This window comes from Cryptomeria japonica, chromosome 11, assembly GCF_030272615.1.
Source record: "Cryptomeria japonica chromosome 11, Sugi_1.0, whole genome shotgun sequence".
Taxonomy (NCBI): Eukaryota; Viridiplantae; Streptophyta; class Pinopsida; order Cupressales; family Cupressaceae; genus Cryptomeria; species Cryptomeria japonica.
The window spans coordinates 328,287,379-328,309,039 of record NC_081415.1 but is presented as its reverse complement, the minus strand read 5'-3'; the positions used below and the strand labels follow the sequence as shown (position 1 = coordinate 328,309,039).

The 21,661-nt window shown below is 40.2% G+C and overlaps 1 protein-coding gene across 7 annotated transcripts in view; it reads left to right on the top strand.

Annotated features, from left to right (window-relative positions):
* LOC131065061 (uncharacterized) overlaps nt 1-21,661 on the top strand; it is a 254,398-nt gene that overhangs the window by 18,827 nt on the left and 213,910 nt on the right. For all 7 annotated transcript variants that reach the window (XM_057999457.2, XM_057999456.2, XM_057999455.2 and 4 more), the window contains one exon: nt 18,915-19,027. In XM_057999457.2, the coding sequence (XP_057855440.2) occupies nt 18,915-19,027 (113 nt within the window). The remainder of the gene's footprint in view (nt 1-18,914; nt 19,028-21,661) is intronic.

Genomic DNA, 21,661 nt, shown 5'->3' with positions numbered 1-21,661 from the left:
TCTCTAGCGGACTTCATCTTGGAGATAGATGACACAATATGATCTTTGACGGAATCAATGATCAACCTTCGAGCCTAAAAGTCTTTCTTCTTCCATTCATCCTTTTCCTTTTCATCAATAGATTCTTCAGCATCCTTGCTAACATATTCAGCAAGATCATTCAAGGCCATCATCATTTTGACCTTCCATGAGGTGTAATTTGTAGAACCTTCCAACCTGTCTTCAACCCTAAGAGAAGAAGTCATGTTGTCTAAACTTTTGTACAATAGGTTAGACTGAAAGATAATAAAATTGACAAATCTGATCACAACTATTTTACGAACCGAGCTTTGATACCATGTTAATTTTAGTGATCAGAATTAGTTAAACTTGGAATTTAACTCAAATGTAAACACAAAAGAGACACAAAACACCAAAATACCTTGGGAAAACCTCCCTCTTGGAGGAAAAACCCAGCATCAAAGATCCAGAATGACAATTTATTTTGCTCAAGGTGCAAATTCGCACACCAGGAGTCCCGAGCTTGCCTGCTTGAGCCTCCTTATTTGACTGAACTCGATATATGCTGATTTAATAGCTTGCTGAGTGTGGAATCAGCTCCAAATGACTTTATTGACTCTAGAACGAATTACCAAAAACAATTTGAGGAGTACTAAGCAGACCCAGATGGAATTCTGAATTCTTGCAAGGTGAACCCTTCCAGGAATGAAGAATTTCCTTGATTTATTGAATATTCTGATCACAATTGACCTTATTTCTCCTAAATAACTGCTGCAATATTATTCCTTATCACTAACAATGATAATCAATGTAACTTGCAGACATGAAACCCTTGTATTTATTTTTACCAAACTCCAGGCTAAATGGGAATGGTATGGTTTAGCTGAAGAAGGTACAGCCGGCATAAATGATGAAAGTTTTTCTGTAGTTGACCACCAAACCTTCTCCAATTCACTGTAAATGCAACCTGCTGCTGATTAAACCTTGAAATCTATTGAAATTGGTCCTCAGTGACTTGAAAAGTAGTCTCTTGAATGTCCAATTTGCAAATTTGGTGAGAGGGATTTCGTCCTAACACCACAATACTGGAGGTTTTCATCCCCAATACTTCTCCAAAGCTGCTTTTGCCGTGCAGATCTGAAAATTAGCCGAGAGCTCCAAAAAATGAATAACAAGAATGCCAAAATGAGCCTCCAAAATGTCTTTTTAACATGCCTCAAACCCTAATTTGAATTTGGGGTAAGGGTTGTACTTTTGGCATCATAAAACATGTTAAAATGTTTCTTTTTATTAAAAAATAACTTCCTTTAAGTGGTTTAACCCATTGAGGGTCTAATCATTAAAAATGGCCATATTATTAAGTTATAACTTCTAGGAAAATGTGCCAAGGGGCCACTTTATTAATATAAGTGATTATATTATTTCACTTTATTATTATTTATTCAATCCAACTTAGGAAATATTAAAATATTTCCTAATTTATTCATAAAATGAAATCTGCGACTTGGATCTGAATTTTGTTTGAAGTGCTGTGATCATTGATGTTGCCCGAGTCTTGCAGGCCAACTGATAGTTCCTCCTAAAAAGTAGGGGCTTGCCCTAAAAAATAGAAACCTCTCTCCAAACACTTGTAACTTCTCAAAAGGATCTTGCTCTGCTCCCTGGTCCCTTGGGTGGTCATCCAGTCAACTGCCAGTTCTCCCTAAAAAATAGGAACTGTCGTCTGAAGGTCCAAAGCGACTCACGGAGCCCCTGCAAAGCTCCATGACCCTCAGAATGAGTCCTCTAACCATACCGTTGACCTACAGGAACTTGAATGATAGGTTAACCCCTGCTCATCTCCTATCGCCTAGAAAGGGGACATTACACATAAGAAGAATGACATCCATACACCACAACACAAAGTCTCTGATCTTAGGAAACCATCTGAATAGTTTTCATTTGTTGAAAAACAAAATAAAATAGAACATTTACTTCTAACAACACAAAGTTTGCGAAAAGATCCCCCATACTACTGATTTTCTAACCTATATAGCTATTAGATCATAACTGTTTCAGAGAAGTAAGGGTTTCTTGAAAAGATTGTTTTACAAAGAACATAAAACATAAAACATAACCCATCACATTACATGTGGCCCACCAGAATTTATAACACCAGAATTTATAATTTAAAACGCCAAAGACCCCTAAGGCTATGCTACTTACACCAACTCAGAATTAATGACACCAATTGTTAAAGGGGAATTGGATTCCTCTTAGCTGCAAGTACCAGCTGAAGTTGAGCGTCAAGTTGTTTTGCCTTTTCTTCTTCTTCTTATTCTTCTGCTAACACCAGGGTCACCCTCATGTATTCAACAGAACTCGCTTCGCATTTCGATGCAAGAATTGTCAACCCAGAGAGAATATCCTCCTATGGGTCCTCCATGAATTCCGTGTTGGGCTGGAGTACAGGAGCAATACCATCTCTTGATAGCACCATCTTGAATTCTCCTTCCACGACAGAAGATGCTCTTCCAAAATAAATTGTCTCAGGGTAGGTTCCTCGCTGCGGTAATCTCCTCTTGTAGACGTTGGTTATGATCTTCTGCTTGTCTTTCCTCTTCTCTCAAAGTGTCAACTGCCCTTCTGTATTTCGAAAAATCTGTTCTTTCCTTCCAAGCTAACATGCACAATCTGGAAATGATATCACTTTGTTCACTTTGTGGCCAATTTAAGTCAGGTTGAGTTACAGGGAATTGGTCTTCATGAGGCAACACCATTTTGATTCGAAATCAAAGAATAATCCATGCTAAAAACTCAGTTAAAATGGGAATACATGGGTTGACAATGCTCTATCTTTTCGGAGTGGTTACTGATATGTTACCTCGACCAAATTGGCAAACAATAAAGAATTTAGAAGTATTACTACCCCTCATTTATGAATTAGGTTTTAAACTCATTTAATGTCATCTTGTGGGAAACAACAACCTTTGTTGTAAAAAATAGCACCGCCACCTTTGCATGCTTTTCTCCGTCCAATCTGTCATAAATGAGATGTACTTTCTAGATTTTCTTGAAGATTATGCCTTGGGATATGTGAGTCTTAGCAAAGATTGGGCAATTGACAGGCTTATGACTAAGAAACATATCGGACAAGAATTCGAAGATCACTTGATACGTCGACTATCGACATTGATCAGTGTACTTAACCCCCAATTATGTGTGATTTTTAAAGGTTGATCGGGTTATTGGTGAATTGAGGAACTTGAGAACTAGGTATGAAGGGGTACCGGTGTTCCAAAATCGCCCAATTAAGCAATCAAAGGGTTAATCAATAAGGTGACAATTCATAAATGAGCGAGGTCGAACCATTCAGTGTTTAATTGAACTTAGGTACCGCGGAGATTGGGTTCAAAAGCTTAGAAATAATTCGACTTTGAGTGCAAATTTAGGGATGAGACCGCTCAAAAGATAAAGTTAGCATGTCAAAGGAATGGGTGAAAAACTAGGGTAACACAAGCTCTGAAGCGGGACAAGGACTGACAAAGACGTAGAGAACCAAAATGCATGACCAGGTGGCCTTATTCATTGGGCAACGGAGTCGCACCAAAACTTCGATTGAGGACATAGGTGCTCAAAATAAAGGGAAATTGACACAACAAAAATCAAAACTTAAACTAATAAGGTGGAAGAAGGACTTCCACTTAAAAAGTTCGCACCTTATTGAGTCACACATATCCATTGACAGGCTGAGAAAAGTAAATCCCATGATGAACCAAGAGACGATAGCAGCAAGTTATGGTTAGACTGGGTTGTGTCCATAATTCTTGGTCTTTCGGAGTGAAAATATTGCCATGCGAGGATATCCTGCTCAAGTTGATACCTTCAAATAGCCACTATTAATAAAAAATTCTCGAATTCAAGTTTGAATCTGATTCTTGTTGCATGCAACAAACCACTTCCTGTTGGATGAGTTGGAGTATTAAGCTTTTGAGCCTTTGAATGCTTCTCTATCGATTTTGATCTTCTTCATAATCACTAATAAACCTTTTCTCTTCTGTTTGAAGCTCGTTTCCTCCAATCCCAATGTCTTCAACGGGGTCTTTCAGAGCCCCCTTTATTTTAGAAATTTAACACTCCTTGCCTGTGTTATTCTCAATTTTACATGAAATTTTATGATCATAAAGGATTTTAGGGTTCGGGACCTTAGAATCATAGTTATTGTCAAACATTTATACGTGTATGAGTCTTGTAGGAAACCTTTCGATTCCTCAAGGTATGTGTACCAATCTCCCAAAGAATTTATTTCGCTTAAAAGATCACTCCCGTGTATAACTTCGATTTGACTGATGGCATGAGTATTTGATAACCTACTTGCCAATGTATAACCCGCCTTAACAGTTATTTATTTGATACCCTAAGAAATCTTCAATGCATTCTGTTTGACATTCACTAGAGGGGAGTGACTCAAAGGCTCTTTCGTTAAAGGACCAAGAGAAAGAATCGAATAAAACTAGATTCTGTATTTCATCTCCTTAGGACTTTTCTTTAAATAAGAGTGGGGAATGGAATAAAGAATTTTCTCTTGTAGGCTAAAGTTCACCTCTAATTTTAAAATCTGAAAAGGTTTAATCATTATAAAAATTCTTTGTCCATATTCCTTCCTCGTCTCCTTTTTCCTTAAGCACTGATGCAACAACCACCTGGTTTGAATCCTTATTGAAAGGCATGGGGCCTTTGCCATCAGGAGAAATCAAAGATGTTCCCAGGTCTTCATTGGCATCCCCAACATAGAGCACATCATCAATGACAACGCCATTTGTTAGCTGTAAGTTCACACCGATATTGTTATTCACTTGGTTTTCTCCTTCTGCGTTGGACAACAAAGGTGATACTTTATTAGGAGTAGACTTCAAAAGATCACAAAAGCTTCTCATGAGGCTAATTGGTGTGGTTTGCTTTTTAATCACTCTTCCTAACAACTCATCTAAAAGTGTAGATGATTGTAATTTAAGAACATCACATTCTAACAACATAGGATCAAAATTGACATAAGTAGGTTCCATACTATTCATGTAGACAAACTCATCATGTGGTTTATAATATATTCTTTTCTGTTCACCCTTGCCATCAAGGGGTTTGGATAACGAAAATTGAGGTGACAAAGCACTTGTGGTTATTTCCATTCTTTCAACATCTACTTTGTCAGGCACTTGAAAATCATCGTCAAAGACAAAAACTTCCTTTTCTGAATCAAAGTCAAAAGACCTATTCGCGTTTTCATGTAGATGTGTATTTTTGATAAGACTCTTTTGATCAAAATCAAAATTGAAGGTTTCCAATTCGGGAGAAGAGAGCTTAGGCAAAGCACAATCCATACCTTTCTTTACACTATCGGAGATGCTATTGACCTCAAGAATCTGCCCATCTTCATACACTACTCCGCACAAAAAATCCTCATCTGAACCTTCAACACACCAATTAGGAATCCAAACAATATCTCGTTCTTTAGGCAATGACCCTTCCGTAGGGAAGATAGGCAAGGGTTGGTTTGGTCCAATTTGCATGTATAGCATAGAGATTTCTTCTTTTGCATTTCCGGTTCTTCCTGATAAAGGTGATGATGAAATTAAAGATTCACTATCATCCTCTTTTCTTGAAATAGAGAGGTTGCATACACAATGAGGGTTGATAGATGTATCTTCAAGTTCTTTATCAAAGAATTTTAGTGTCTCCTTTGTAATTTGCAACTGATGAGTTTCTTTTGCCAAATCTTTAAGCAAATAGTACCCACGACATACATTTTCTAACAAAAGAATGGACTTATAGTCTTCAGAAGGGTGAAGCTTTTTCTTTTCTGCTTCCGCAATGCTTTCTTTAAGGGCACCCCAGGATAATAGAAGAGTTTGGTCATCTTTAGCCAATATCTCTTTGATAGTTAGTGTAGGTCGTTTATTTTGAAGTTCCCTACATCTTGACTGATATTGAAATATTTTTTGGGGCTTTTCAACCAAAACAAAGTCGCCAAAAATCGCCCCAGTGAGGAGGCATTATGTATTATAGGGCAGAAGTATTTTGTTATCCCCAGTGGAGTCACCAAAAACTTGTTTGTTTGCAAATTTTGCTACCTAACTCTATATTCTAACGTCCACAGAGGTAACAATCTGAATAGACAATTGGGATAGGTATGATGACCTTCTATACCTACTCTCTGCTTATTTTACAAGGCACAACTACCTTCCATTGATAGACAATGAATTAAATCCAAGTGTGCTTTGAACCAGAAAGCAATTTAAAGGTGTAACTTTTAACCAGAAAGTTTTAAAGGATCACTAATGCTTCAAAATTTCAAAATAATAACAAAGAAAACTAAATCTTCCAATTGATTCTTAGTCTCATCTCAAAGGATGATGGGGATTAGAAGAGCAAATCTAACATCTTCATAATTAAAACAAACACTGCTATCAACATCCATACAAAGCTAAATTTTTCACAACAATGGGCTAATTAATAGATTTCAATCACTTAGATATACAGCAGCAAAAATACCAAAATTGCTATGCATTCAACATAAGAAGAATGACATCCATACACCACAACACAAAGTCTCTGATCTTAGGAAACCATCTAAATAGTTTGCCAAAAGATCCCCCTTACTACTGATTTTCTAACCTATATAGCTACTAGATCATAACTGTTTCAGAGAAGTAACTTTTTCTTGAAAAACTGTTTTACAAAGAACATAAAACATAACCCATCACATCACACGTGGCCCACTAGAATTTATAATTTAAAATGCGAAAGACCCCTAAGGCTATGCTACTTACGCCAACTCAGAATTAATGACACCAATTGGTAAAAGGGAACTGGATTCCTCTCAACCGCAAGTACTAGCTGAAGTTGAGCCTCAAGTAGTTCTACCTTATCTTCTTCTTTTGCTAACACCAGGGTCACCCGCATGTATTTAGCAAAACTCGCTTTGCATTTCCATGCAAGAATTGTCAACCCAGAGAGAATATCTTCCTGTGGTTCTTCCATGAATTCCATGTCAGGTTGGAGTACGAGAGCAATACCATCTCTTGACAGCACCATCTTGGATTCTCCTTCCACGGAAGAAGATACTCTTCCAAAATGAATTGTCTCAGGGTAGGTTCCTCACCGTGATAATCTCCTCTTGTAGACTTTGGTTATGATCTTCTGCTTGTCTTTCCCGTTCTCTCAAAGTGTCAACTGCCCTTTTGTATTTTGAAAAATCTCTTCTTTCCTTCCAAGCTAACGCGCACAATCTGGAAACGATATCGCTTTGTTCACTTTGTGGGCAATTTAAGTTAGGTTGAGTTACAGGGAATTGGTCTTCATGAGGCAACACCATTCTGATTTGGAACAAAAGAATAATCCATGTTGAAAACTCAGTTAAAATGGGATACAAGGACTGACAATGCTTTGTCTTTTCGGAGTGGTTACTAATATGTTACCTCGATCAAATTGGCAAACAATAATGAATTTAGAAGTATTACTACCCCTCATTTATGAATTAGGTTTTAAACTCATTTAATTTCATCTCGTGGGAAACAACATCCTTTGTTTTCAAAAATAGCACCGCCACCTTTGTATGCTTTTCTTCGTCCAATCCGTCATAAATGAGCTATACTTTCTAGATTTTCTTGAAGATTATACCTTGGGATATGTGAGTCTTAGCAAAGATCGGGCAATTGACAGGCTTATGATTGAGAAACGTATCAGGCAAGAATTCGAAGATCACTTGATACGCCGACTATTGGCATTGACCGGTGTACTTAACCCCCGATAGTTTGTGATTTCTAAAGGGTGATCGGGTTATCAGCGAATTGAGGAACTTGAGAATTGGGTATGAAGGGGTACAGGTGTTCCAAAATCGCTTGATCAAGTGATCAAAGGTTTAACCGGTAAGGTGACAATTCATAAATGAGGGAGGTCAGACCACTGGTGTTTAATTGAACTTAGGTACCATGGAGATTGGGTTCAAAAGCTTAGGAATAATCCGACTTCGAGTGCAAATTTAGGGATGAGACCGCTCAAAAGATAAAGTTAGCATCTCTAAGGAATGGGTGAAAAATCCAAGTAATCACCATTCATTCCCTAGGTTCAATAAGGAGATTGGATTTTGTTTGCATGACTTTCCACCACACCACTATGCCTCTACAATGATCCAGCGTGACCAGTACATATATCATTGGCATTGATTGTTTGAAGGCATGTGCATTCAAGCATTGGCAGCCTCCTCAATAATAATCTTTACATCATTCCAAGTTTCATTTGCATTGATTTGTTTAGTTTGTTGATCATTAAACGCCGCTTGAGCTGCTCATCCCACCACGCCTTTATCCTCGCAAAGTACGCACCTAGCATAAAATTCTGAGGAGGTGTGTGTATGTTATTGGCTGGTCTCTTTATTCACACCTCTCCACACCACACTGTTGTAAGTTGCACACGCTCCCTGTCGCCGACAGGGTCCCCCTTCCTGTTTTGAGCCTTTCGTCTTTGCCCTGCTGAGTTTCGCGCAGAGTGTCTCGCATCTTTTCGAGCGAGTCTGCGACTGGTCCGTAAAGTGATGATGTCAAGGAAATGAGTCGATGAATCCATCCAGCTAGTCTAGCCCTCGGGCACGAATGTCGAGAGTTTGTTCAAAATTTTGAAAATCGCCTTAGATAGGCGTAAGGTGATGGAAATTGGCGACACCCGCCAAGCAAGAGCAGTATGTCTAAAGGTCGCACAAGGACCAAAGTCGCTGTTTTTTTTTCGCGCGAAGAGCTATGAAGTAGATTGCGTAAGGTTTGTCTCCGCGATGTTTGTGGGATTGGAGTAAAGGATGATTTTCGCCTGCTGATGAAGGATCGAATTTCCTGACCAAAATGCCAAGGCTACGAAACTTGCCCGAATGCCTTGAAATTCTGAAGCCTCCGAAATCCAAGTTTGTAGACCTGGCGAAAACTGGTCTGGAGTCTGAAATTTTGCTTAAGTCCCCAAAATCGCCTTATGGACTGAATTTCGGACCCAGAGGCCAAAGGTTAAAATTTCACAAGGTTTAAAAGGTGGCCCCAGGTCCGAAAAACACTAAAGCGTTCAATTTCGGACCCTGGGGCGAAAATTTCGAAATTCAAAATCTATTACTTGGTCCGAAATTCACTTGAAATGCTCAAATTCGGACCTTGGAGCGAAAACTGGAGAATGTAAAATGCTTTTAAATGTTGCAAAAGGTGGCCCCAGGTCCGAAAAACACTTAAGCGTTCATTTGCGGACCTTGGAGCGAAAACTGGAGAATGTGAAATAAGGCGAAAATTGCAAAAAGCTCCTCCAGGTCCGAAATTCGTTCTAGACGCCCATTTTCGGACCCTAGCTCTGAAATTTCAAAATAATGACAAATCGCAAAAGGTGCTGAGAGCTCCGAAGTTTGCAAAAGGATGGTAAAGGTCCGAAATTCGCCTTAAGTCCTCATTTTCGGACCCTGGGGGGTAAATGGGAAAGTGTATCGAGTTTGAAAAAACGCGTTTAGGTCCGAAGTTCCTTTTAAAATTCACCAAAAATGTCATAAGGTCCGAAAATCACTTCCTCATTTTTGGACCCTGAGACGAAAATGTAAAAAAACATGAAATCTTGCAAAAGGACCCTCTAGGTCCGAAATTCGCCTTAAGTCCTCATTTTTGGACCCTGGGGTGAAATATGAAAAATATGAAAAGCGTCGAAAGATGTAAAAAGCTCCTCCAGGTCCGAAGTTCGCTTTATAACCCCAAATTCGGACCCTTGCTCCGAAATTTCAAAGAGCATCGATTTTGCATAATACGTCTTTTGGTCCGAAATTCACATTAAATCCTCAAAATCGGACCCTGGAGCCGAAAGTGAAAGGCGATGAAATTAGTGAAAACATTCGATAGCCACAAGATTTGCAAAATCATTCCCTAGGTCCGAAATTTTGATAAATACAAAACGCTGAGAACTCCGAAGTTTGTCTCAAAATCGCGAAATATACTTCAAAACACCCAAAGCTCCAGCAGGTTAAAATCGCGAACTCTCCAAATCACAGAAGGTGTTAAAGCTTCGAAGTTCGAAGGGGCGAAAGCATGCGAATATAGGCGTTTAGGTTTGAAGTTTTGAAAATTCGCGAAGCATGCTAAGTGCTCCGAAAGTCTCCAGTTCGAAAACCCCAAGACTTCCGAAATTTGTTAAAGGGTTGGAAATCTCCAAGCTTGCAAGGGACGTTGAAGCTCCGGAGTTCACGCGGGCTGGGTAAAGGCAAAATTTAAATTTCAAAGGGCCTCCAAAGCTCTCCAAGGTCCGAAAATAAGAAGATAAACGCCATTCAAATCTGATAAACCCCCCCCCCCTCCACGCAGCTGCATTTCATATAAAGGAGACCACGTTCGATTTTGTAAGGCAAAGGAGGCTCATTTCGCGCAATTCAAGGTAATTCAAGGTAAAACGTTGTATAAACTATTCCAAGGCATTCAAATTCAGATTGCCAATTACCCAGGGTAAAAACCATTTAAAATGATAAATTCTCCTTCGTCCAATAACCGCGAAAAATTTAAATCAAAGAGATAACCGTTGGAATTCGAAACTTCGCAGAATCGTCCACTCGTCTTCACGCGGCAAAGTCGGGCAATCTCTTGCCATCCACTCTCATCAGGTAAGTACGCTTTGTCTCATATGATCATCTGAAATACTTATAAATCGAATAGACAAATGCGTGAAATTTGATCAAAATGCTTGAATTTTTGAAATCTGCATCTCTTTCGCTTGTAAAACGTTGTTCAAAGTAGTCAAAATTTGGAATTCACTCCTAAGGTTTAACCAGAAATTGCATTTTCAAACTTAGGAGAACTTTTCATGCTTTGTCTCTGCTGAAAATTAATTCAAAATCCAGAAAGCGTTAAGTATAAATTCGCAATCAAAAAATCTTCATGAATGCTGTGGTTAAAGTTGATCAAGCCCTTTTAGCTAGAAATGTCACTTCATGTCCACTCTAAATTTTAAATTAATCCTGGCATGCTGGAGTATTTTCTATCTAACCCGCCTTACTTCTTTTGTATCACCTTGTAATCCACGTCCGGCTGTGCAGGATAAATGCCTAAATCGGCGGTAGAATCATAAAAAATGCCCGCTGCAGCCGAGACATCGCGAGCATCCAAATCAGATATCCCGCGCAAGGTAGAAAGGATGAAGTATCAATATCAGAGGGGAGGATTGAGGGAGTCAAAAGTGCAGAGCGTCTAGAACAATGTTGGTGATACCGACCTTGGCCATATTGACATTCAAGACTTCAGGAATCGGGTCTTCTCACCTAACGCATATGGCAAGCCTAGACAAATGGTGGAAAGTGGCATCGCCCAAGCGGCAGGATTTCCTCCAGCAGTACAGAACTATGAGCTAGTGGTAGAGGCTACCCGACATTATGAGCCAAATTCTAGATTGGTGCTCCTCAAGAACATGACCATCGCCAACTTCACTCCCGAGGCCATTGGCGATGCATTTGACATCCCCTTTCCAAACAATCCCACAGCTACAACCATAGATGAAGCACAAGGGGCATATGATATGAATCCGACCCGATGCAAAGCACTGATCAACGAAGAATGGTACAAAGAGAAGAGGCTTTCAAGTGCCAGAATTGGGAAGAAGACCCCACGAAGTGATTTTCATAATGAGCATGGGGATATGATCACATTACTCAGCCGAGTCATGGGACTTCCTAAATCCAACTACTTTGAAGAGTGGATGTTCTATTTTACAAAGCAGGTCTTCGCTGGGAAGTCTAAGTTTGACTGGGCCCAGATCATAAGCTATAACATCCACACTCAACTGATTGAGCTCGAAACGAAGAAGTACTTCACCATGACCTCTTATTTGGTCTATATGTTCGCCAAGAACCAGCCACTGCCAGGATTGATAATGAAAGGTGAAATCGGGAATGGGCCTGGTCAGGTGAAGGTCTATGATTGTTACCCGCAACTGCACTACCAAGATATAGCTCAGAGGGAAAAGAGCAACCCAGCTTATGCAGTTGGCCAGTATGAGCGCGTCAATGACGCCTTCACAATGCGCCTGGTCAGGCTAATGCAGGGAGGATTACACATAAGGCTCTCAGAGCAAGCTACTACTTTAGTACAGAGGTATGGAGCCTGGTTCATTCAGTTCCCAAGGTTCTCCTACATCCGAATAGCTGGCTTTGAATGTGCCCCTCTCCGACTTCCACGGTACCCAACCGACAAAGTAATTCTTATGGAGGTTGCAAGGCAGTCACGCCCGGCCGACATCTTACTCCGAGAAAGCAAGTAGGCTAGATTCACATTCCCTATGATCATAGGCAACCATGATGTCCACTTGAAGACCCCTACCCTAGCAGAGGAGTCCCTTGTAGAGTTGGCCTCTTATGGCCTACAGGACCATTTTCCAAGAAAATATTTCGATCATGATAATCTGGCGAAGAGAGCCTATGGTAGGCGGTACAGAGCAAAGGAATCAGTTGAAGACTATTGGAAGAATTGCTTTGATGACTACGAGGTCAGGAGGCGGGAATATTCTAGACTAAGTGTGCAACAAATGCAACTCTTTGAATACCGTCGGGTCCCAGATCAGCTCACAGATTCAGGGAATTGCCTCCAGGTCCGGGAATTTGAAGCAGTAAGGCATCTCTTGCCAGGCGTCGATTGGTCCCAGGACCCAATCACTGATTTTGAGGCAGTCATGGCAGCCCCAGCAAGGTACACAGATCAATGGTTACATTAGCAGATTGAAAGGCTAATCCATGAGGGAGTCCAGTTCACTTACCACTTAATGGGCAGCCTCGATTCTCAGTCTTCAGAAGATGAAGGAACGTCTAGTGCACCCCGGGAAGAAACTGAGAAACTAGAGAAAAGAAAGAAGGCTAAGGCTTGCAGAGGGACTCGGACGTCCAAAAGAACAAGAAGGGAAAAGATTCCTATAAAGAGACTAGAGGTCACTTCATCTTCAAAAGACCCCAGTTCGTCCGACGATGTAGTAGAATTGGATTGTATACCTGCTCCGCCTTCCCAGAGCGACATCAATGCATTTGAAGCCAATGATCCTCCTGCGCCCGATGTGTTAGACACTGAGCTAAGAGCCCTCGAATTGACCAAACTGGGCAATCAAATAGAGGAAGGAGAGATTCCATCCACCCAGGGGGTCAAAGTGCATGAACCTACTCAACAGAGCCGTCACGAGTTGCTGCTCCACAATACAGCCAAAGATGACTCCACCGTCGAAGGAGAGCAAAGGATAGATGAGACTCATGAGCTCGAAAGAGCTGAAGAACGACCATCACATGAGGATGTAAGGCAGTTGTTTAGCTAAATGGGGGAGAATTCAGTTGCAAGCAAAGAGCTTCACACCTCTTTCACTCCTCCGGTAGCAGAGCTGCTGCGAATCTGTGGTGAGTTGGCTGAGAACGTCAGAGAACAGAATGCAGACTTAACCTTATTATCAGCCCAGACAGTGCCTCAAGAATGGTTGATTGCCAGAGCCCGGCGTAAGGCCACCACCAAACCACGTATTGATCTAGAGGATATTTTCTCGCGCATGGACCAAGCAAAAGCTAAGGGGAAGAAAAAGCCCAAGGCATATTCCAGAGTGACCAAAGACGAGCAAAGGAACCACACTCTCCACATTGCCACCCCGCCTGTAGACAAGCCAGCAGATCAGATTACACTGGCAGATTATAGCATCACAACTGTCCCCATCGGACGAGCCACTAAAGAGCAAGAAAAAAAAGAATTTAAGGATTCAGTGCAGAATATACTCAGGTAGCTCGAAGAGATAACAGCTGAAAAGGACATGTATCGGGCTCGTGCTGAGCAAGCCGAGGGATACATCGATCAACTCCTAAGGCCACTACACAATGCCTTCGAATCCCATATTCCCTCGACGGCATTGGCGCAAAGGACCACAATAGAATTTGAAGGAGTACGGGACACCGCAAAGGCCGTTAGGGAATGGATTCAAGACATCAAGAAAAAGGGAGAGCGAATCCTTAAGGAAGTAAAAGAAATGGCCCTCCATCAAGAGCTCACTCTAGTCAAGTTATTAGAGGTAAAGAGGGAATCCCTTCACATGCACGAAGTGGCAGCCACTACCCTTCCCCTCATGAGAGCTCTTTTTTGGACACACGCTCAGATTCCTACATTGTCTGCCATCCTAGATCCTCATAGCATCAGTGTTCTTAAGGAATGGTACTGGACTATCACCATGAAGAACGACACCAAAGAAATTATTGACAAGGAGAGTGACGCATGTGAAGTGATTCTGGGAAATGCAAGAACTAGGTAAGACCATCCTCCGATCAATGGTTTCGGGATGGATAAACGACTTGTCCGATAATGCAATCCAACCGGACTGGGAAGAAAGATTGGGAACGGATAGGATTACCTATTCCACTAAGGACTTGAGTTTTGCTGGTCAGTTCCATTCAGACATATTATGCTTTGAGCGTAATCGCTCCAGCTGGAAGGACGGTTTAAAGCACGTGGACCAGTATCTCGAAGGCATGCAATACAAAATTTGCCATCCTCCCATGCTTTCATTCAGTCTGCTCTTCCAGTTATGTATCAGGTTCCAAGAATACGTTCGTGAGGAATGGGCAGCAGGTCGTGATTTATGGCGGGAATACTTGCATGGCGAAGATCAATTTCTTGAAAAGGAGTGTGAGACTGAAATAGAGAAAGTAATTTCTCAAAAGTGCTTTTTTCCCTCTAAATCTTAAAAGTGCACTTTTGCACCAAAAAGTGACATTTGACTTTTGGTCAACAAATGTAAAACTTTATTGATGCACCTTTTGGATTATTTCAAATTGCTGTAATTATCCCTTTTTGGGTAGTTATTGCCCATTTTGGGGTGGTTGTTGATATTTGCATCCCATTTATGGGTATGGGCAGCCATGCTTTATGGATGAATCTGGGCCACTTGTTTAGATTAATCTAGGCCATTCATCCTTTTTGGAGTCTATTTAAGGGACTGGTTTTCCCTCATTTTTGTAAGAAGTTCTTGGATTGTTGCAAAAGCTCTGGCGAAATTTACAGGAATTAATGCGAAGAATTAAGACTGTTTTCAAGTTTCCTTATTGCATTGGATTTATGCAAACATTGTGCTTGAGTAGCTGGTGATGTTTAATCTAGTTACTTTGGAGGTGTCTGTCTGCTTGACTGAATTTGCTATCTTAGTTAGAATTTACATTTCATGTCTCTCTCTCTCTCTCTATCCTTCCCTCTTTTTTCCCCTTTTTTATCCAGAAAATCTGCAGTCTCACCAAAACAGTATCAAACTAACCGAAATCATTTGATAAAAAGATTATAAAAGTTCCAGGGAACTTATCTATAAATTACCCATTCAACGTAAGTCCCCCTTGTGTTTCCAGCATAAACACATTAGACCACTGAGAGATCCCGTAGTCAAGACCTAACAAAAGAAACCTTGAGGTCGTCCCCTTTGATCAAATATAAAAAAAACAGCATTAGGGACTTCCTTATCTCAAGAGAGGATAGGATACTTAGCTGGTTATTCTATTATGCGTTGGCCGTATGGAGTTTGCAGCAATGCGATTTCAGACATGTCAACACACACCAAGGCCACAAATCTACTAAGAGTATCTATTTGGCTCGTTAAGTTGACTTGGAGAGCTTTGCAAGAGTCCAAATTCCTTCAATGTCGAGTCATATTCATTTTAACTTGGCTTATTCTCTAATTAGGCAGCACTAGAATTTATATCATAGCCATGTGTGGTCGATGACTATTTGAAGATTTGACTCGGTCAACAATCTCAGCATTTGGCCTCTTGACCTCTCTACATCTGCACCAAGTAATCTGCAGTTAAATAGTCATTTTGATTTAGTATCTACATGATAGTGTAAATCTCTGCATCAACTCTTCAACGACTTGCAGACAATCACCATTTCCAAGTGCATAATCGACAACGGCTCTAGACTTGATCAAGTGTTTTGTCCTCCAAACAGCAAGGCAACATTAGCACATGATTTTTTTTCAGTATTATACCATTGAAATTGATCACTTCAATTGGTTGTTTAAAGCTGTCAATTTAAATTAGTGTTTTTTGATAATTGTCAAATGCTTGTAAAGGGGATAACTTTTTCTTTTGCTGTAACTTGCGAACGAGGAGTTAGTTTTTCGATTGTGAATAGTCATTGGAAAGTTCATTTCATTCCAATTCCAATGTGTAGTTGGATGGATAGGTATGATATCTCCTTAGAGCATTTTCTTCTGATCTTAGTGTAGATGTATTAAAATAGTTCAATTTAATAGGAATCTGTTTGTTTAATATCTTTTGATTGGTAAATTGAAATTGAGTACCACTTTTTGCAAAAGTTAATGTTTCAACATTTCCTATTCATTGGACCTTGTTACATTGTAAAAAGCACTAACTTATAAGGTGCCGATTCTAGATTGTAAAAAGCACAATTTCTTCAAACCCTTAATTCTAGATTGCATTTAAATGATTCACAATACATACCCTTATCAGCTACAAATAATATTATCGATCCTGAAAATACAAATCAGATACATAAATTCCAATGCCTCCTTGAATGATGATATTTGTTGATTATTGGAATCCACAGCAGCTCTGAAAACTTGTTTCAAAAAGCCCACGCAGCCTTGCAACATGTACGACCAACTCTTGAGAAAGTACGGCCTGATTTGGAAGATGGAACGGCTGGAAGTATGAACCTTTAAACTGTCTAAAATCTGCAAATGATCGATCTTCAATCTGCCCTTGAATTGATCCTCTGAATGCCCGTTTTCAATTATGTAAATCAAATCCAATGCAGAAGTATAATCTCTGGATAAGATTATCCACTGAATATGATATCTCACACATGCAGGTACTGTCCCCTCTGAGAGTTTCTGTTCCCAGAAAGCTTGAAGCTTCAGCAAAACCCTTGCTTTTCAATCTCCATCAATTTTCTCCAAAATGAATAAGTGAATGAATGAATTAAAAGACTTCAATTAATCTTTTATACGCCTCTTCAAAATCCACGACCCCTAAGCAATTAAATGCTTTTAATAATTTGCATTTAATTTCTCTTAATGGCATTTAATAAAGTTGGCATCCCAATGAGGCTTAAAAATTTACTTTATATCATTAATATAATTTATGCAATAAAGGCACCTTATGTCCCCTTATATTTAAATTCATTAACTCAATTAATATTATTAAAGTGGAGACTTAAAAAAATTAATATTAATCATTAACTCCAATAAATGCCAATATCGAGACATTTAATTTATTCTACCAACTACCCATTGATAGCCGAGGTACCCTCTAATCGTCCAAATGACTTACTATAAATAGTAAGTATAGGACCAAAATGCTCAAGAGACTTACTAAAAATAGTATGCTCAAATGGAGCCTGGAAGACTTCTGGAAGGCAAACCACCAAAAAACTGAATCTCTAAGATGGAGTGCACTGAAAGAAACAACCCAAGGGTCACCTGGGAAGCCCTGAAACACCCACAAAGGGTCCCCTAAACGCTCCATTAGCCTACGGAGACCAAAGCCATAGGGTAATCGCTAGGGATGACTGATGCTTCGGGAGGCGCAAAAATGGGGACATTACATTGGTCTAGTGATAGCTTTTGGGGCTAGGTGTACATTGGGTACTATTGTTGCATCTGCAATTTATCTATCTTTGTTTGTACTCAAGCTTGTTGACATGCCTCGAGGAATACCCTCTTGGGTCCAGTTGAGCCTGAAGTGACAGAGAGATTATCCGCTTTTAGCAATTGGTTTGTTATCATTCACTCTTTGTTGATGAGATGATCCATCCACTTTTCAAGAAAAACATGCCCTTGTCTTGAAGTAGATTGATCCCTTTAGAATTGTGAGTAACGATTTCAGGACACAATAGGTAGTTTATGCATCCAAATTCATGTTTGTTTTATATTTTGATATTTTTGCATAGACACGTACAAATATGCCCCTATATTGTATCCTAAAAAGATTTGGTAAGGTTGGTATCAACAACCATACAATATACATATTAACACACTCCAGTTACTATGGAATTCATATTTTACAAACGAAAAGAGTGAATGATAATGATATTTTTATCCACAAGAACAGTTTAGAGGGCAGTCATTCTCCATCAAATCAGTTTATGGTGGACTATATGGCTCTGAGATCCCAAAGAATATTGGAACTCACAAACTTAACTTTTCAAAAATATCTATATGAGATCATGTTTTAAATTTAGGAGCAGTTAAGCTTTAGAAACTGGAAACAAACACTTACAGGGAAAAAATGTTGGCATCACTCAGAACCCTAGGAAAAATGTCAATAATAATTAGTGTTGATCCGATTTTCTATGATTATGTAGAGCAAAAGCGAATTATAAATTATTTCTTTTTGTTTTAAGTTGGATTTTTACATATTAGACAGTATGTACATGACATCTAGTTATTACAGAATTTTAGCAAGCAGTATAATTCAATTTTCAAGGCTTCCAGGCTTTAAGGTCTACTATATCCAAAATATTAATGGCCAGAAATTTTTCGATATATGCAACAGTACGACATGTTCTAAAGAAATTGTATGTTAACTTTGAGTTATGCCGTCCAACTGTTTTTTCAGGAATTCTTATCTTGAATTTTGTTTAACAGTTTAATGTAGCTATAGTTCCTTGTAATTCCATGGCAGAAAATCTTGTCATGCTTGCATATGACATTGTCAATTTATTTGAAAGTTATGTCCAACCATTTTACCTTTTTTTGGATTTGATTGTCAAACTCAATTATTGCTAATTATTTAAGTTATGCTTTCCATCTTATGATGAGAGGATTTGAAAAGATCATTCATACACTTGATAAGTTAGTTAAATCGATCACTTGAATACTTTGACAAAAATTTACGTGTATACTTATGTGTTACTTTCCAGGAATGATTGTTACATCAGCTTTGGTAATATGGAAGACATTGATGTGCATTACTGGCACTGAGGCACCGGTGGTTGTTGTGCTTTCAGGGAGCATGGAACCTGGATTCAAAAGGGTTAGTTTTTACTCAAATGTTTCTAATGTAGTTTTTAGGTTAGTAGTCAACTTTCTGCAACTTCTGTTATTTTTTTTTCTCCTTGAAAGGCATAACATATAACAAGATCATATGTCAATAATGATTGTCATGGCCAACTGTTAAAATGCTATGCAAGCTCTTCCTACATGTTTGCATTGTTTGTAATGAGGGAGGTTGATTTTGTTATGTTATGTGGTCAAACCTTTTCTGTTTCCTTCAGCAACTTAATGCTAATTAAAGTTGAAGTTATTTTGAATTGCTCTCTTGGATCAACTCGTCATCTGTTCATCTCGTAGTATTTTTCTCTGTCAATGCATGGACTAATTTTTGTTTCGTATATAGTAATTACCTTTTACTTATAGTTTTGTTGTTATTGTTGCCATTGTTCTCCACACAATTGATGGTTTAAAATTTAAATAGCGTTCATGCATTCATGTGCTTTTAATATGCCTAGAATATTAAATCTTCCATCTACTTTTTCCGAAGCTAGTAGCAATTGATGGAGTTTTGGCCAAGCCTGCCATGGTATCTGTTATCACAAAAGCTTGCACCCTTGCTGAGCTATCAACTCAGCAGCCTTGTGAAACATGGAAACAACCCCGAAGTGTGGGACCTTGCGCAAGGGGGTTGAATCTCCGGAGAAGGCTGACTTTCTTCTCAATCCAGGTGCAGGTGTTGAACCAACTCAACACTTCAAAACTTACTCCTAAGCTTATCCTACTGACTTGCAAAAGAAAAGGGAAGAGAGAAATGCTTAAAATAAAAGGAGGTGATGCACCAAGAAGAGATTGTTTCTCTCCCTACCCGAAATGACACAAAGAATCAACTGAAACACCCAGGAGATGCACAAACTTCAGTTGTATGAGTGACCCCAATGCATGTATGGAGGTTAGAATTCGCTGAATGTCAAGAAGGGAGAAGGTTTCCCACAAGTCACACTCAGAAATAAATTTAACACAACATATATGAGAGAAGAGCCACAAAACATACACCTATGATGAAGGTAAGGAAACATACACATCATACATAAGTTGAAGGAAGGCAAGAATGGTGATTTCAATTCATTATAAGGCCAATGGCCAACTTACAGTTGCAAAATGTAGAAAAATACAAGAGAAGTGAAAGAGGATGGAACAACTCAAGCTAGCAGGGAGAGAACCCTTTACAATGAGGCATAACAGCCTTATATAGAAAATTGGTCGCATAGGAGAGACCATTGGTCAAGGAAGAGAAGCCTTGACCCTTTTGTGTGCAGGGAAATGTCAGTTAGGGAATGCAGGAAAGTGCATGCACCTGACATTGTGTACATGCAAGCAACCTGACCATACCCTGACAACGCAATCCCAAGAAGAAAGGGACTTCCAAAAGGTGGCTTGCCTGACATCCGAAAGTCAGAGCATGTAGGCATGACACAAGTAACCACAAATAAGTATGGCCCTGTACTTCTCTTGATGCAAATCCTGCAAACTCATTAAATGCACCCCTGTAGCTCCACAAAAGAAGGCACACAAGTCACAAGAGTCGTCGGAGCATTTAAAGCTTTGAGTGTTGATCACACCATCCGGAAGTGCTGCAAGTCGGAAGGAAGTCCGAGGACTTCGGAAACTCGGGTTCCCGAAGTGGGGAAGACGAGGAAAGAACTTCGAAACCTCGGGGTTCCGGGTTGGAGAAAGGAGAGCAGAAGGGAACTTCGGGACCTCGGTGTTCCGGAGTTCCCGAGAACTAAAAAAAGGGCTAAGGAAGGAACTTCAGAACCTCGGGGTTCCGGAGTTCCGGGAAAGAAGAAGGGAAGCAAAGGAAGAGAACTTTGGAACTTAGGGGTTTCGGAGAAAGAAAGGAAGAAAGGCTAGGAGGGAACTTTAGAACCTCGGAGTTCCGCAGTTTCGGAGTTCCGGAGAAGGCAAGGGAAAGGAACTTCGGAACCTCGGGGTTCCGAGGAATTGAGGAGGCAAGGAAAAGGCGGGACTTAGCAAAGGAACTTCGGACCCTTGGGGTTTCGAAGTTCCGGGGAAGGGAAGAAGAAGAGAAAGGAACTTCAGAACCTCGGGGTTTCGGAGTTCCGAGGAACAGAAGAAGAGGGGGAAAGAAAGGGAGGAACTTCGGAACCTCGGGTTTCCGGAGTTCCGTGAAGGAGAAAGGAGAGGCAGCAAAGGGAAGGAACTTTGGAACCTTGGGGTTCCGGAGTTCCAGGGAACAGAGAAAACGCAAGGAGGGAAGGAACTTCGGAACCTCGAGGTTCCGGAGTTCCGGAGAACAAAGAGGGGCTAAGGGAAAGGAACTTGGGAACCTCGGGGGTTCGGAGTTCCGAAGAAGGCAAGGAAAGGGAACTTCGGAACCTTGGGGTTCCGGAGTTCCGGGGAAGGGAAGAAGACTGAGGAACTTGGGAACCTGGGGGTTCCGGAGTTCTGGGGGTAGGAAAGGGAAGGCTTAGGAACTTCCTTCTGACAAGAGAACACTTCTCACCTCATAATTCTTCTGCTTTTCTCCTTGATCAACTGGGGCAGCACCGGTCCATGGATCGTATCTCTGATCGGTTCTTACTGATGGACCAAGGGTGTCATAAAATGACAACATTTTTGGCGATTTCTGCGGGATGCTTGCCTGCTAAGCATG